Below are 17,145 nucleotides of genomic sequence, written 5' to 3' on the forward strand. Positions count from 1 at the left end.
GACAAAGCCGCCCATGAATCGCTTCCACACAACTGGCACGAGCACAGGCAGCTCGGGCAGCTGCACACACAAAGGCCTGGCTGCCTGCCTGCCTGTGGGTGCGAGCTCACGGGGACTGGGCTGGAGCTGAACGAGCAGGCAGAGTGTGAGCAGGTAACGGGGATGCACTCAGAGAGCTTGTTCTGTGCCATTTACACTGCTGGATGCCACAGCCTGTGCCCATGCTGCTGCCAAGGCACCAAGAGAGCTCGTTGCATGGTGCCAGCGGTGAAAGATACCCTGCAACGTTCCTGCTCTCTGGAGACACCCAGTCAGTGCTCTGAGGAAGCTCTTAATAGGATCACAGAACCATAGAGCAGTTTGTGTTGAAGGGACCTTAAAGCTCATCCCTTTCCATGCAGGGACCCCTTCCACTAGAGCAGCTTGCTCCAAGCCCCTGTGTCCAACCTGGCCTTGAGCACTGCCAGGGATGGGGCAGCCGCAGCTTCTCTGGGCAGGATTATCCCGACCAGGAGGTTGCTGTTAGCAGAAGCGCTTCAGAACAAAGCAAACGCTCCATCAGGCGACCGCTTATCTCGGTCCCAGCGCTTCCTCCTGCTGCTTCCCTCTGTGTGCGGACCCTTCGGAGGTGCCAGCCCTCTGCTCCCGCAGCCCTCAGCCGGGCTCTGCCTGGGCAGCGGCTGTCACCGCCTCGGCGAGGGGATTAATTAGAGCTGGCAGAACGTCACGTTCGTTATCTCCAGGTTGGAAATGTCACATCGCTGACCGCGGCCCCGTGTCGGCAACGCGGCGCAGCCCTCTGGGGAAGGCCAAGCCTGCGCTGCCTGCTTAGGCTGTTAATGAGGGAGCTCATCGCCCTCCCCATTGACCGAGCAGGGGGACCCCCAGGCTCCCAGGCGGTGCCGGAGCCGGCACAGAACCCACATGGTAAAGCCGGGATAAACCATCCCTGTGCCGGGAGCACCCGGCGCTGCTCTGTGCCTGCCCCATGCAGGAGGTGACAACCCCTGAGCCAGGGCAGCCCGGAGCTCTCCCTGTGCTGTGGCCACATCCAGCCCTGTCCGCCTGCATCGCTGGATGGGTTTAATGTAAAGGATGGCCTGAGTGTGAGCAGGGACCCTTCAGCTTCCCCTCCAGGTCCCGGCACTTGCGTCCTGCTGGCCCTGGTGGGATGTAAGCCTGCGTTTATAATCTTTAAGGTCCCTTCCAACCCAAACCGTTCTATGAGTCTATGATTTATAGCACGTCGGAAAGCGCTTTCCGCATTAACCTCCAGCCTGCCCAAGGTGAGCGCTGACACTGAATCAGGCGTTTCTTCTTTCTGGGCTATTGATTTCCCCCTTTCCTGTTCTGCAGAGGCAGGAAACCTGAGCCAGCTCCGAGGCTCTTACTGCAGGAAACGCTCCTGGAAAACACAGATGAGAAGCTGCTGGAGGACTGATCCCCCCCCAGCTGAGCCCCCGGGGGCCCCCAGACCATGCCAGAGCCCAGCCTGGCCCAGGGACACTGGGGTTTATTTATGCTGTAACACCAGCACACGGAGTGCCTGCCAGCTGGAAGGGGGTACGGTTGCTTGATTAGAAATGCCACGTGGAAACAAATGGACTTGAGCAAAAGGGAAGAGGAATAAAACACAGCGTCCTTCTGCTGAGACAGGGATGCTGAAGAGGCGCCATCCTTGTAGCAGCGCTGCTTAAAGAAGTAGAAGAGATTCTGCTGCTGATTAATAATAATGGAGGTGATTGGGAATGTGCTGGAGCGAATAAAACAGTGCTGGACTGTGAATAAAATGGATCTTGGTTCAGAGAGGATCACGGATTCCCAGACAGGTTTGGGTTGGAAGAGACCTTAGAGCTCACCCAGCTCCAACCCCTGCCACGGGCAGGGACCCCTTCCACTGGAGCAGCTTGCTCCAAGCCCCTGTGTCCAACCTGGCCTTGAGCACTGCCAGGGATGGGGCAGCCACAGCTTCCCTGGGCACCCTGTGGATGTGACCATCGGTTTCCTTCCTGCCAGACTCAGTATCCTCATACTTGAGGAATTGAGGGGAAACTTGTTAAATTGGCTCACTCTGCAGTCAAAGCGCACGGGTGGGTAACGGGGACTGAGCTGAGCATCATTAGGGAAGACAAGCCCTGGTCTTGGGGAGGCTTCAGCGACGCTGCAGGTTTGCAGGGTGCAGGGGAGCCTTGGCTTCAGCAGTTACACAGTAAATATAACCCGTGTCAATGGGACTGGAAACACAACAGGCAGCAGCCAGCCTGTGTTTTCCTTCCCTCTTGCCCAGCATTAGCCTAAGAAGCCCCATCCCATTGTCACAAGAATAAGCTGTGAAATGGTTTTGAAAATAAAGGCTTTTTAATTACAGGCACATTTGGGAGCCTTCTGGAGGCCATCTGGCTGGAAGAGCAGGATGGTAGCGGGGCAGGGAAAGCCAAGGGAGGCAGCGCAAGGAGCAGCTCCTGGAAAAGCACCCTATTAATGGTAAGAGCCAAATCCTCTCTAGACATTAAGCTGTACGGCCAGATCCAGCACCTCTCCATTGCAGGGGTGTCTGACCTGCCCCTTCCTTCTGCCCTCCTGCACTGGAGGGGGGCTGTTTGCCAAAGGCAGAGCTGGCACCAGCACCACCTCCTCCCCTTGGCTGCAGATCCCGAGGGCACAGGGAAGAGCAGCTCCTCTTGTGCCAGTTTATTAATCCCTGGTGTTCGACTGAATGTTACTGGCGTCAAATTCACTCCGGTGCTTTTGATGCCATCTGGGTCGAGCATCCCCCAGGAACAGAGGTTTCTAATAAACTGCAATGCCCAAGCTTCGTTTGCCTTCCATGGGCAGGTTCATGGAGGGACGTGTGCCTCTAATTATTGTCCTGTGTTTGGTATTAACGGCTCCTATTAGAGATGCAGAACGCAGCCAGGGCCTCATTAGAGGCTGTCATTGTGCTAATTAGTTGGGTTTCGTACTTAATAACAGGGAACTATTTCATGACAGTTTCATGGTAAAAAAAAAAAGAGGAGAAAAAGCCATTATCATTTCAGGAACAGTCCCTGGAGAAGTGCAATGGTGATTCACAAGTCCTGCTGTGGTCTATGAACAGATCCTGCTCTGGACATTAAATCAGGCTGGATGCTGGCTTGGGTGATGCTCTTTATTGTTTGAATCCCTTATTCTCTTAAAACATATTTATTAAGCACTTTTTCCCTTCAGACCTGTGGGACCCAGCCACATTTCCCTGCAATCCTCCCGTGGCTGCTTAAAGGCCAGGTCACACTGAATTTGTCACTGCAAACCACCCTGAACAATCCTCTTTTGGTGTAAACCATCTGTTGAAGACACACTTCCGAGGCAGGGAGGACATCAACGCATTTGAAACCGCGCTGGGCATTGGGTCAGCCGCCTGCCAAGCGCCCTGGTGGGGATCTGATCCCTTGGGAGAAGGAGAAATCAAGCAAATGGCACCACTGCGGGGCTGGGGTTCACCCCTTGGGGTCCCCGCAGCCGAGCGCTGGTGATGGATGTGGATGGGAGCGGGCACAGGCTCGGCAATGGGATGGTTCTGGGTGGGAAAGGGACAGGAGGGCAGCAGCTGGGGCCCAGAGCTGCCCTTTCCATGTCCAACAATGGTGTTTGCTGGGAGCAGGGCAGGCAGGGCCGGGCCAGCAGCTGATCCCTGAGCAGCGCCCGGGGCTCAGCGTGCAGGGCAGGATGAGCCGGTGCTGCCCGGGGGCCAGGAGGGCTCTTTCTGCAGGGAAACCTCCCGATGGCTCCTGGTGAGAGCCCCGGCTCGGGAGCAGCGCCATGGGAGCGAGGGAGGGATCGGTGCTCGAGGGAGCACGGGCGCGGGCACAGAGCCCATGAGCTCTGTTAGATCTGAGGCACAAGCTCTTCCCTGTGAGGGTGCTGAGGCGCTGGCACTGGGTGCCCAGGGAAGCTGTGGCTGCCCCATCCCTGGCAGTGCTCAAGGCCAGGTTGGACACAGGGGCTTGGAGCAAGCTGCTCCAGTGGAAGGGGTCCCTGCCCGTGGCAGGGGCTGGAGCTGGATGAGCTTTGAGTTCCTTTCCAACCCAAACCAGGCTGATTCTGTGTTGACAAAGGCCTGGGTTTCGTGGCCTCTGCACGGTGCTGGGGGCTAGACAAGGTGTCACCAACAGGAAGGATCAGGGAGCAACCCCTGGGAGCCGCTTTTCCAACAGAGCAGATTCCCAATGTGCGTTTTAGGCTCCAGATCTCCATGTCCTGCATAAACACTTCCTGTTTGCTGGAGAATAGGTGGCCCTGGGGAGGTAACCGGCTGCACGAACGTACCCTTCATCTCTCAGCCCAAGTGTTGCTGTAGCCATCACCATGCCCCTCCGTGCTCAGCCTGGCCTCTTGCTTGTTCCCCTCCCATCACAGCTGAGGGCAATGCTCTGTGATAAGCTTAAAAAGCCCCTGGTGTGGGGCATAGCCTCTCTCTGGTCACTGTGGTGGTCTTCTCTCTATGGGGCTCTCTCCAGTGCCAAGCAGGTACAGCCAGGATGCGGTGCTGGAGGGGAACAGCCCCCTGCTGCTGTGCTCCTTAGGGTGTGCTGGGCAGCAGGGAAACCCTGGGGTGAGGCTGTGCTCGCTGGGGACTCAGGTTGGTGCAGGGACTCTGTTGTCCTTGTGCTGTGGCTCATAGCAAGCTCCTTCTCTTTGCTGACCCTATGGGAAGGTTGGTGGGAGCTGGGGGGGGAGGATGTATTTGTAACAAACAGGAGGAACTATTGACCAAAGAGGAGGAAAACAAAATGCTTTCGAAACAGCCTTTTAGCATGCAAAGAAATGAAGGGGGAAAGCAAGCAGACCTACGGCGTGTGAGGAGGCAAACCAAAAGCTTGTAAGTCAGGTTCCTGAAATGTGCTGAGCGAAGCTTTCAGATGCTGACCCACTCCTCTCCTTGTATGGGCACAAATGGGGCTTGTCTTGTGCCTATATTTAATTTGCAAGGGAGAAAAAAAACCCTTCCCTTCATGCCTGTGCTCCAGCGGCCTCTGTCTTGGGAAGTTACAGCCGGAATAGGATTGCATGGTTCAAAAAGCTACTGGTACCGCTCACGCATAAGCCCCTTCCCAAGCTTGGAGTGAGGGGAACAGGTTTGTGCAACATAACACTGCCGCGCAGAGCATCTGGTGAGACTCATGGCTAATGGAAGGGGGGAGCTGCAACCCACAGGCTTTGTGCTCTCAGGACTGTGGCTCACGGAGCTGGCAGGGCATTGCCGCGGCTGTGTTCAACTGCAGGGATGGTGAGGAGAGGACCACGGCAGGGCCTGTGCAGTCCCCAGCCACAAGCCAGGGGCTGCACAGCCCTAAGCCCCTTCCTTCTGTCCCCCCCCCCCCCCCCCCAAGACATTTGTCCCTCTGCTGCTCCCCACACTGTGCTATTGAAGCGTTACCATGCAATGGACATTAAAGTGCTACCCAAAGGCCCTCAGGGATGCGCATGGGCTGTTGCTCCTCCGGAGCAGCGCTGGGACCCTGGCAGGGACCTCTGGCTGCTGCTCTTCTCCCTGCTGTGATTTATAACCTCTCCTTGAATGGAAACTCTCCTGGCTGCTCCCCAAGCTCCCGGCTGGGAACAGGCTGACACAAACAGCGCGCTCTCTGCTCCATCCCCTGCCAGCCTGGCCCTTTGGGCTCGTGATGGTGAAACACAGAGGCTTCTGTGCTGGAGAAAAGCAGGACTGCGGTCACCCCATGCCCTGCAGCACGCTGGAGACCCATGTGGCTTTATTGGTAACTGCTGGAGAGCTGGACAGTGAGGAATGAGGTTCTGTCAAGAGCAGGTTCGTACACAACAGCACTAGGAAACAACAAATACAAATATCTGTTGCAATTTCATATCTTGGTGCAACCTCAACAACACACTCTTGCAATACGGCATCTGGTGTGACCCGCGGGGAAGAAGGGCAAAGGGGGGAGAGGTAAAAGCACAGCTTGGAGCCACCAGCTTCCGTGAAAGGATCTTTGAGTCCTATTGGTTTCACTGGCAGAGGAAGGGGATACGCGGGGGGGGGGAGCACAAGGGAGATGCAGTTTAAGGGGCAAACCCCAAAGCTGAAATGCACCAAAACTGGGGGTCCCCCCCCTCCCCATGAGCAATTGTTCAAGTCTTACAAATTCAAACTGGTTTCTTCCCATTTAACAAGTGCTTCAGGTGCCCGGCTTCTGACCCAGCTTTAAGTGCACACAAGCAGGAATAGACCTTTTTAAAAAACTATATAATTTGCACACGTACACACACATGCACACAGTGAGTTTTGTGCTGCAGCTATCTCGGAGACGATGGAATGGGCCTGAAGTGGTGCTCATAAGCCAGGCTCCAGGAGCGGGTTGGCTGGGGCACCACTCACCCTAAAGCTGCTCAAGATTCTGGTTCTTTTTGCAGTATCAGTCCCGCAGTCCTCTGGAAAATGCCACTTGCAGGTGACTGAAGCCCATGCGGTGCTTTGCAGAGGACTCATCTCAGTCTATGTAGAGAGCTCAGAGGTCTCCTGAGGAGTCGTGTACAGCCTCCAGCTCCTCTCCAGTGTGAAACAATTGCTTGGCAGAGCAGAGAACAGCAACAAGCTCAGACCCAAACAGCGGTATTGATGTCAAACCCAGACTGGGTGTAGGTTATGGTATCGTGGACTTTCTTAGTGCCGATTCTGGGTTTCTCGCTACTGCTTTCTGCCTTTGGGCACCTCTCTGCTTTGCTGTGATGGTTCTGGATGTTCCCATGCAGTGGGAAGTAAAATGTCCCCTTGAGTTTGTTCAGCTTTTTGGGTCTCTTGGAAATCTCGGGCTGTTTGTCTTCAGGTGGCAGCCAGCAAGGTTTCTCCTTGAGCAGCTTGTCTCGGTCTGGCCGAACGCTCCTCAGGAACTTCTTGAAGATGTTGGCTGTGAGGGAGAACTTCCTGCAGAGCTCCTGGGATCTGCTCATGGACAGGGACACTTCGCTCTTCTCCCCCTTTTTATCCAGCTCTGGCAGATCCAACCAGTTCCCAACCAAGTCTGCAAAGATGTTATCCCCCAGGACCAACGGCTGCCGATTCCTGCTCTGGGACATTAGGGAGGATGTCCAGTCATGGCCATCATCACACCCCAGGCACTCCTGGCATGCTGGCCACCCCCCAGCTGTGCCCTGGCTACTGGGCTCAAATGTCCTCCGGCGGATGTGCTGTGCTCTGCTCGACACAGAGGAAGGTCCTTTTGGGAGATAAGCATCCTCACCACAGCGGCTCCTGAAGGAGGAGAGGTTGTCTCCAAGGTGGCTGACCTCTGGGAGTGCAGTGGGACGGCACAAACCCACCGACTGTGGCACAGTGCAGGCGAGGGATGAGGGGCTGGGGTCCTCCGATTCCTCCCCATGTGGCTGCTCATCCTGCTGGGCTCTGGGCCCGTCTCTGCTGCTTCGGCAGCACTGGTGCTGCTCAGTGCCAGAGACAGGGCTTCGGCTCCCTGAGATGTCCAGCTGCTCCAGAGCTGTCTGGACCTGGAGGAGTTTCAGCTCCTGCAGTGCACCCATCATGCAGTTCATCTGCTCGTGCAGCCCGTCTCCGACCTCCTTCATGGATAGCTGTGGAGGGAAGCAGGGATAGAGTCAGTGTTGCCAGGAGAGAGCAAGAAAACCCCGACCCAAGGGCAGGAGAGCTGGGCTGAGCAGCTTGCTGAAACATCACCTCTTCCTACCCACTACGTTTTAGATGCATCCTACCTGCACTACATCCATTTCATGGAACAGCAATTGATTTTTCTTAGACTTTTCTAGGAGTTTCCCTCTAGGAAGAAGAGGAGCGGGCAGGAGTGGGGTTTTTGACCTGACAACAAAAACAGTTTGTTTCCATTAATTGCTTGGCAGAGGCCAAGGTGTAGAACTATGAATGGTTTTGGCTGCTGCCAGTTTTAGCATATTCTCCTTTGTGTCTTCTGTGCCTGAAGCCAACCGAAGTCAGGAGTCAGAGCAGTGAACACAATTGCCTTCCATGCAGAGCCTTGTTTCTTTACCTAAAGTGCTCAAGTAAATGAGAAATAACCCCAACAAGAATCGCATTGTTACTATATAATAATGCATTCAGATCTCAACACCCTCATTACAGGCACCTCTCGCTGCAGGATAATCCAAGATATTTCAATGTGCTTAATCTTGTACAAAACAACCAACAAACTCTAGAATTACTTACATTAAATAGCAATCCCTTCGATTTCCACACTAGGATCTTGAGTAGTTCTGCTTTACCCCTGAGCCTTGCTATAAAGATTTAAGTTCCTTTACTTGACTTAAAATAAGCAAGTTATTTTCCAGAGCTTCTAAACTCACTGCTCTTTCGCTCTGTTGCTTGTGTGCTCTCATGCAGGATCTGGATCACATTCCCAAAGCAGCACCATAAAACAAATGGGTTATACTTTCCAACAGCTGCCACTTGTTTTCTAAGCAGAGAGGGGCAGCAGGGAATGGGAAGGAGGGGAGGAACAGCAGGGCTGGAGGTGAAGCCACGTCGCTCTGATATAAGGCGGTTTGCCAAAGAGATTACCACTGTCTAGGAAAGGCTTCAGCCTCTGCTGTCCATAAAGAGTTTAAAAGGCTCGTCACGATTTCTGTACAGCAATGGATCTGAAGCTTCAGGTGAGAAAGGAAAAATGCATCTTGTGTTCAGCTTTACATTATCACACCTCTTCACATCGCCTTCATTTTAACTAAGTCAGGTCAATTACTTGCTCCGTTTCCATTTCTCTGCATGGATCTGACCAGTGAGAAAGAGCAGTCATCAAAAACCCCTCTGTAGCACCCTCGCTCTGTAAGCACAAAGCTCCTCAGCAGTTTCTGACCACAAATCTCCTTTTCAAAACCCAGAACCTAAAACCAGCCACCAGCTTACAACTGGTTTCCAGGGCTTCACTCCCAAGAAACTTATTTATCACCCGGAATGAGCGCACAAGCTATGAAGGTACAGAAAACCTGTGTCTAGCTTCCCAATTACGCTATCAAGTGTCTCCAGCTATCCAATTGTTTAACGTCAGCACATAAACCTCTACTTCTGCAGACATGCAAATAATGCCCCGCTTACAGCCCAGCCCAGCTCTTGGGTTACCCCTTCAAAACCTGGGGCCATATGCTCTACAAGCCTCAGACAAAACTATCACCTTACCTCTCCAGATTTGCTGTAATGCTTCTCGTCCTAACCTTTCTCGCCTTCTTAATGCGAGTCTGGTTTATCTGGGGCTTTGCAAAAAGCTGGATTTGGAGCCAGCTTGGCCCCTCATTGGCCACTTCCCATCAAATCCCCCAGCTGGCACAGGGCTGTAATTGTGCCGTGGTGAGTGACGAGGGTCCTGCGGTAATGATTGGGCTCATCAAACCCTTAGCATATGCTGCCGGCTCCACTGTTCACCTCCTTGATTCAATTAACTGCCCATGATGGGTGGTAGCATTACAGTGCATGCCTCAGCCAGCAAGGATCTACTAAGCATTAGCTTCTCATAGGCAGAATTAATTGTCAGCGTGGTTCTTTCTCACAGGCAGAACCAGTCTCCCCCGACAAGAAAAGACTTGAACCCCAAAAACTCAGAATCCAGCACTTTTCTTTCAGGACAAAGGAGCTATTTCATAGAATCCCAGACTGGGTTGGGCTGGAAGGGAGCTTAAACCTCATCGAGTTCCAGCCCCCTGCCACAGGCAGGGACCCCTTCCACTGGAGCAGCTTGCTCCGAACCCCTGTGTCCAACCTGGCCTTGAGCACTGCCAGGGATGGGGCAGCCACAGCTTCTCTGGGCACCCTGTGCCAGCGCCTCAGCACCCTCACAGGGAAGAGCTTCTGCCTAAGAGCGCATCTCAGTCTCCCCTCTGGCAGCTTAAAGCCATTCCCCTTGGCCTGTCCTACAAGAAAGCTGGAGCTTGAATTTGTGATGAAGTGCAATTCCAAACAGAGCGTGAATGTGATGTAAAACCCCAGAGAGCCTTAATCTGGCACAGTGAGAGACCCTGACTGTACTTGCTGGGGTTATGCAAGTGACATTATGTAAGCTGGCCACCACGGGGCATCAGGAGATGTGTTGTCCTGTGTGTGTTTGAGCTGTAAACCCCAAACTTGCTGTTGAATGGGCCCCATATTCAGAGGAGCCGCAGAGCACAAGGGAAACTGTGGTCACTGCAAAACCTTTGGTCTAGCAAAGATATTGCTCAGCAGCATCCTCCCTTCTTATAGCTGCTGGTCTCTGTTCACAAATATGTCAGCATTTCAAGGGACTCTGGTGTCTAATTTTGTGCTTCAAGTGGTTGTTTGGCACGTCTGCTTCCAAGAAAAGCCCTGTTAGGACTATGACAACTTGCAGATGTTCAAATTTCTATACAACACTTAAAAATCATGTGCCTCAAATCGAATCTCATTACTATTATTCCTGAAACTCTTGCAGACCCTAAGAATTGGCAGGAAGAAGTGTTAGCCCGATTCTGAACAAGCCAACACGTGCCTTTTATAGCAAGACAGGCACACACAGGGCTAAGCCCGGTTGTGATGTGCGTGGTCTATGTTAGTGGCTGGGATTCAGTGTGTGATGTTAAATGTTCTTTTCTCCAGCAATAAGGCATTACCTCCAGATCAGTCCTTCTGTGAAGGCACAAACAAGGCAGCTCTGGCTAAATGCCTCTTCAAAGCAAAGCTTGCTGAAATGACAGTCACCCCAGACACTGAAAATTGAGTGTAAGATTCAAAAGCTTTCTGAGCACTTTCAAATGATCATGAAGGAATATCCAACATGAGAGGGGAAATCAAACAGGAAGCATCTTGCAAAACTGTCGGAGTTCAGATATGGAGGCTTTTTATATTGGAAATCTACATTCTGAGTAGCAAAGGCATCGCCCGCTTTGTAAGCCAAGCCTTTTCAATGACTGCCTCAACATACTTATTCCCAGCCTACAACCACAATGGGTTTACACAGTTTATACATCAGTGATCTTCCAGCACTGATTAACACAGCAGAAGGACAACTTGCCCCAAGAAATAGTCTCTACCGGACACTGGCATTTTATCAAATTCAACCCCAAATACCTGCGATGTGCAAGTAAGGGACATTTTACTTGTCACTTCCCAAGTAAATAAGTAACTTTTCTAACCCACCTGGGGCACTAATGTTTTCCTATTAGCATCTACCTTCGGAGAGTTCTCAGGATTCAGTTCCCATCATTTCCCTTGAGCCACAGCTGTCTGCACTCCCAGCCCATTCACACATCTGGCCTGCCCAGGGCTGCAGCAGCTTGGGGATGCCGAAGGGGAAAAGGAAAAACCCAACTAACGCACCACAGCTTTCAGCTGAGCACAGAGAACTGAAAAGAAGAGCTCCGAGTGTGTTTGTCATCATGAGGAGGAAGACAGATGTCCAGCTCTTAGGTAAAAGACAAGCAAAGAGAGGAAGTTATTACTAAGAGGACAGGAAAGAACAAATGGCAAATAGCAGTACTTAATAATAGTGCTGATAGGCAACAGAACCAGCAACAAACAATTGGTATTTAAAGAGGATGACATAAGAGAGACCAAAATTATTTCAGAACTGCTGAGCTGATTGTATTGTTTCCGTGTTTCCCTTTGGGTCACTCACTAGATTAATCTTCAACAAGCCTGCAATTGTGGCTGGGCATAACTCTGCAGAGCATGCTGCAGGGCTCAGAGAGCTGCTTTCCTGCTTCATGTTGCCCCTTTCTCTTCTTTCCCCTGATGGATGCCAAGGGCCTGCAGTCTTCTTTCTGTCTTTACGTTTTATCACAAGAATGCCAAGTCTCATTTTTACTTCTTGTCCTCCCAGAGTATTTTAGGTGTAAATGAGGATGTTAAAGATGAACTCATAATTTAGCTGGAAGAAGAAGGATGATGACACTTTACCAAAGATTCTTCTTTTCTCTCCAGAGTTTAAATAGATCCTAAACAGATGTTAACCATGAAAGCCATGGTTCTGTTGCTCAATTAACCATCCTCCTTACTCAATTGCCTTCCTTTCCATTACAATGATACTGTTCTGTGCTTCCCAAACACACTTGCTGTGTTGAAAGGCAAATTAGAAAATCAGTTCTCTACAACCAAGAAATAAATGGACCAAAAAGAAGCCCAACCTTCAGATTTTCACTCACAGCCCAAGGATAAGAGACACTACAAGCCTTGATGCACAGACTGACCATTGCAGATGATGGTTAAATGTGCTGGCTTTCAGCCCAGCAGTCTGCTTCCTTGGGGATCTGGTTTTTAACATTCCTGAATATGTGCAATTGGGAGGCTAAAAAATTCCACCATCTTCTTTAGGAGTCTTCTAATGGAAATAAACAAGCAGACAAAGCCCACAACTGCTTTTCCTCTCCCCAGGTTATATGTGACAGGACATCTGCTGTCAAGTTACTCCTTTGCACCTTTTCTTAAGGCATAAGTAAGGAATGAGATGCTGAGATAACCACCCAAGTTTCTAAGCAGTGATGGCTGAAGCCACTCTTAAAGGGACCACTTTATCATCAGGGACACAAACGGAGCTGAGTGTTTCCACCGGTTGGAGTTGCGAGCAGTGATGTTAGACCTGGAGGCTGTCACTCATGCACACTGCACGTTACAAGAGCTGCCCCTTTAGAAACAGCAGTGATGAAAGCACAGCAGACTCCTTTTTGGGCATGACACAGTTACCAGAATAGGAGCCAGTGTGAGACAAAGAGTAAAAATAATTGCTGTATTTTTCACTCAGACCAAATGTTCTATTCCTGCAAGATATTCATAGCAAGAAACATTATCTACCAGGACATAATTTAGTGTAAGAAGGGAGTCAGACTCTATCAGACTCAATAACTTGATGCATTTATGATGAATGTGCAAGGAGAACATTCAGAAGCTCAAGACAGAGTCATGAGATTGGTTTTAAATACCTACTTTAATGGCTTTCCTCCTAGAAAAAGCAACAGAAAACCCAGAAATATCCTGGATTCCTCAAGAAAGACCAAAACATGCAAACTACAGTTACAGCTAACTCGACTGTGACCCTTTGCCCACTACAGCCATACAAACCCCAAGTGCAAGACAGACCTGCCCATGAACTCACCAGTCCCTAGCTAGATACTAAATGATTTATTCCTGCTGCAGAAGAGCCTCAAAACGCCAATCCCATGGTACACGTGCTGATGTTGCTATGTATAAATGCAAACAATCCCCGAGTCAGAACATTTATGGAGGTAATGCCATCTGCAGCATGAGACATAGAAATGAAATTCCTCTCTGCTAATCCCCAAGCAAGACAATTCTTGTTAAATCTGATCTTTCAGCTGAGATAACATTCTGTAACTCAGAAAGCAGACACAATTACTTCTGTGCCTCAGAAGGATGTTTGCAGACTCTGAATCCAGACAGCAAAGTCAAGAGGACTTCTGGTATTGGAATTGATTGCATTAAGGGAAGGTTCACAAGCTCTGTGGCACATTTCACAACTGTTATGTGAAGGACAGAGGACAGGAGTGGAGAAGCACACCAGAGCTACAAAGCAGCACTGCATATTCTCACAAACCACACTATGTCCATAAATCTCCAGTGGTTTCCAGAGGAGGTGAACAAGGTCTTGTCTGTTTTCTACATACAGGGAGCTGGCATGGCTTGTCCAGAACTGCTCCACAGGCTGGTGTTGGCACTGGGAGGAGGACCCTGGCTTCAGCAATCGATCTGACTGCAGAGCTGCCCCCAAGGCCACATCCCCTTGGGATGAATGGCTGTGTCAGCTGAGGCTCTCCTGGCTGTAAAGCATTTGCATGTGGAAGCTTCTGAATGAATTCCAATCACAGGGACACCACACATGCCAGAAGCTATCAGCTTACGATGGAAAACATGCGACTGGAACTGGGGAGATCTCATTGACTAAAAAGGGTCAGATTCATCCTTGGGAGTCATGGCAAAGCTTTCCCAGAGGTAAGGCAAAGACCAGCATAAGAATGTCTGGGCATACCAGTAGCATAAGCACAGTTATGTAAATGTGGGTCTAATACACAAAGGAGAAAGAAAAAACAGAGCTGGAATCCTCAAATCCCACTCTAGTGGGGGACAGAGTTCCACCTGAAGATAACCTTCCCTTGCGAACCGGGAGCTGTGCCAACACCCACTCTTCAGTGAGAAAATCCCCTCCTCAAAACCACTCGGAGCCTGGTTTACATCAAGACCAACTAAACTACTGCTGACTGAACGGCCTCCAGCTTCCACGTGTCACACTGACCAGCCTCAGCAAGGCCGGTTCCTCAAACAGGGCACTTCTGCAGAGCTTCCCTGCATGACACCCCTTGGGTGCTCAGCACCCCCCAACCAGAGCTGCTCCTTGGCCATAATGCAAACAAACCATTGTTTCTGAATTCAGTGATGCCCTGCAACTGGACTCCCATTTTGCTGCACACAGGTGGCTCATTGTCTCAATCTGGCCAAGTCCTTCTCATCATTCCTCTAGCATGAGTCTTGGTTATGGTGCATTTAATGTCTGGAGGCATGACCTGCCCAGTAATGGAGAAAGTGGTAAAGAAGCAGGGTCAGGAGGCTCACTTCCCACTCGCCATTCAATGCAGATGGTCCCAGCTGTCTCCCACACTGCTTGCTGGTCCTTAAAGAAACATTAATCTATTCTAATTCCAGGCTATCCTGCCAGGATCGATTTTTAAAGCCATTATTGTTCAGGATATCCTTTCTGCTTGTTTTAATTAATACAGTCCTCCTACCTTCACTAAATGCAACCTGCAGCTCACTTTGGTTCCTACTGAAGGTTCCTGATCTGCTGTAAAGCACAGGGTCTCCCTGCTGTCCCCCTCCAGACTGTCCTGGCATGCCTGCACTCACAGCAGCGCCCAGGCTGCACACTGATACCCTGAGAACTTGTTGTCAAAGGAAGTTTTCAAGTTGCAGTAATAAAAATTGTGGGGTGGAAGAGTGAAAGAATGTGACTTGTAAAAGCCAAACGTATGAAGGTGTAGGCTGCTCTCAGCTGTCACGAGTGGCGAAGGTGACAGTGGCTCCTTCCCACTTTTTCAAGTCAAGCATATACTGAAATTTTTTGCCAGGCTGAGGTCTTGCTTTATTGGTATAATAAAACTTGTTGCATTTTTACAATTTGAGAAAACTCATTACTGCATTATAGCAAGGGTATGAAGTGAAAAGACAAGGAGGAATGGCTTTAACCGGCCAGAGGGGAGACTGAGATGAGCTCTTAGGCAGAAGCTCTTCCCTGTGAGGGTGCTGAGGCGCTGGCACAGGGTGCCCAGAGAAGCTGTGGCTGCCCCATCCCTGGCAGTGCTCAAGGCCAGGTTGGACACAGGGGCTTGGAGCACTCTGCTCTAATGGAAGGTGTTCCTGCATCTGGCAGGGGGTTGGAACTGGGTGACATTTAAGGTCCCTGTCCAATTTGGCCTTGAACACTTCCAGGGATAGCGCATGGGAGTACACATGTACACATCCCAGTTTACAGTTTGCATCTCATCCATCACCCTGGTGTACAGTACACCCGTGACTCATTTTCCTTTGTTTTAGTGTCTCTTCCAGCTCCTCTCTTTGCTCAGGAGCGCCTGTATTGCTGGCAGGTTAAACGTCACTCTTTGCTGGCACTTTTACTGGGGATAAAATGCTGCTGTTGAGCTTCTGCTCCATGAGATTTGTCCCATCAGCCGGCCATAGGTGTCCCCAGTGGGGGCCTGGTCCTGCCCTGGGCACAGCCACAGCTTTGTGCGTCTGTGTTCACTCAAATGGTGTTGCTTGCACACGGAACGTTTGCTGTGATGCAGGCAGGACAGCACTACTGTATAAAACTCCAGTTTGCACAAAGATCATCTGAAATCAACATCCTTGTAGGTCCTAAACCGGGAGGCTTTTGTGCATCCAGAAACTTCACCCACCCGCTTTCGCTCTGCCTTGTCCTCCCCTTTTGTTCTCATTATCTATGTATCCGAACAAGGCACGACTCCCCAGCCAGACCTACCAAGCAGGGGAACCCTATTTAGGGAAGTATCAGTTCCCTTTTCCTAATCCGCCCCTAGCATGCCCCACTGTAGCAACACCTTCTGGCTCCTGGACAAGCCCATGCAAGTTCAGCGAGCGAGGCTGCCATCCGAGTAGGAGCAGGAGAGGGAGAAAACACTGTTGATTTATGACAAAGGGTTTCCCATTGAAGAAGTATTCGCGGGGTATGGGAAGCGGCAGGCGCGCTCCTTCTGCATCGTTTTGATTCCTGTAAAGTTGTTATTACCGGAGATGTCTGTAGAGGTTCCCCCGGTTTCCGAGCGCTCCCGGTACCCCGACTCTGCCGCCCGCGGAGCCCCCTGCGCGGCGCTGCTCACCCGAGCGGACCGGGACCCCCAGAGCCGCCCCCCCCGCCTCCCGGCCGTGCAGAGCGGGGGCAGCCGGTGGGACCCCCGGCCAGGCGCATTCGGGCTGTGCCCGGCTGCTCTCTGCCACAAAGGGCCGAGCCCCGCTGGAGCTGGGGCTCCGCGCAGGCACCGCCGCCGCTCCGCGGGTGTCCGCGGGTGCGGGACCCCCCGGTCCCTCCCGGCGCCCCCTTACCAGCTCCTGCCGCAGCCGCCGCAGGTGCTGCTCCATGGCCCGGCTCGGCGCGGCCCCTCCGCGCAGACACCCGCGGAGGGAGGCGGGCGGCGGGGGGGGGGGGATCGCCGGGGGGCGGCACCGGGGGGCGGTGGCTGCTGCCGGGGCCGCGGAGTCTCCGCAGCCGCTTGCCGGGGGGGGGGGGGGGGGGGTCCGGCCCGGTAGCAGCGGCAGCGCCGGGAGCCCCGCTCCTCCCGGCGCAGAAGTTTGCCGGTTCAGTTTAGCGCGGCCGCGGTCCCTCCGCTCGCCCTGCAGAGACCGCCCCCCCCACCCCCTTCCCCCCCAGTGCGGTTCATTAACCCGCACGGCCTCGGCCGAGCGAGCCCCGGGTTCCGCCGGGAACCCTCGGGGGATGCTCCGCGAGTCCCCGGCAGCGCTGAACCTCGGCCAGGCTGCCCGCAACACAACAGCCCCCGTCGGAGCAGCGTGGGCCGGGAGTGCGAGAAACAGGTGCTGAAACCTCTCTTCTGGGATTGGATTTATGGAGGTTTGATTCTCAGAAGAGCGGTTTCTCCCTTACTGTGTTTCCCAAGCAGTGTTTCAGCTGACAGGGCTCCACG

At 52.2% G+C, this 17,145-nt stretch overlaps 1 protein-coding gene and 1 long non-coding RNA gene across 3 annotated transcripts; one reads left to right on the forward strand and one right to left on the reverse strand.

The window, feature by feature from the left end:
• Nucleotides 1–1,440: 1,440 nt before the first annotated feature.
• LOC136023778 (uncharacterized) lies at nucleotides 1,441–2,806 on the forward strand. The gene is made up of 3 exons (XR_010616700.1): nucleotides 1,441–1,738; nucleotides 2,369–2,484; nucleotides 2,651–2,806. It is a non-coding gene; the product is annotated as an uncharacterized LOC136023778 (long non-coding RNA).
• Nucleotides 2,807–5,718: 2,912 nt separating this feature from the next.
• INKA2 (inka box actin regulator 2) lies at nucleotides 5,719–16,656 on the reverse strand. Of its 2 annotated transcripts, XM_065698609.1 has the most exons (3): nucleotides 16,547–16,580; nucleotides 7,720–7,822; nucleotides 5,719–7,581 (listed from the first exon to the last, which is right to left on the reverse strand). In XM_065698609.1, exons 2-3 carry the CDS (start codon nucleotides 7,732–7,734, stop codon nucleotides 6,592–6,594), a joined length of 1,005 nt encoding a protein of 334 aa, XP_065554681.1. In that variant the 5' UTR covers nucleotides 7,735–7,822; nucleotides 16,547–16,580; the 3' UTR covers nucleotides 5,719–6,591. The 2 variants fall into 2 exon arrangements, with proteins under 2 accessions (XP_065554681.1, XP_065554680.1); XM_065698608.1 differs by lacking the exon at nucleotides 7,720–7,822 and having other exon boundaries at nucleotides 16,547–16,656.
• Nucleotides 16,657–17,145: the final 489 nt, after the last annotated feature.

The sequence above is a fragment of the Lathamus discolor genome, chromosome 19 (genome assembly GCF_037157495.1).
Source record: "Lathamus discolor isolate bLatDis1 chromosome 19, bLatDis1.hap1, whole genome shotgun sequence".
In the NCBI taxonomy this organism is placed as follows: domain Eukaryota; kingdom Metazoa; phylum Chordata; class Aves; order Psittaciformes; family Psittacidae; genus Lathamus; species Lathamus discolor.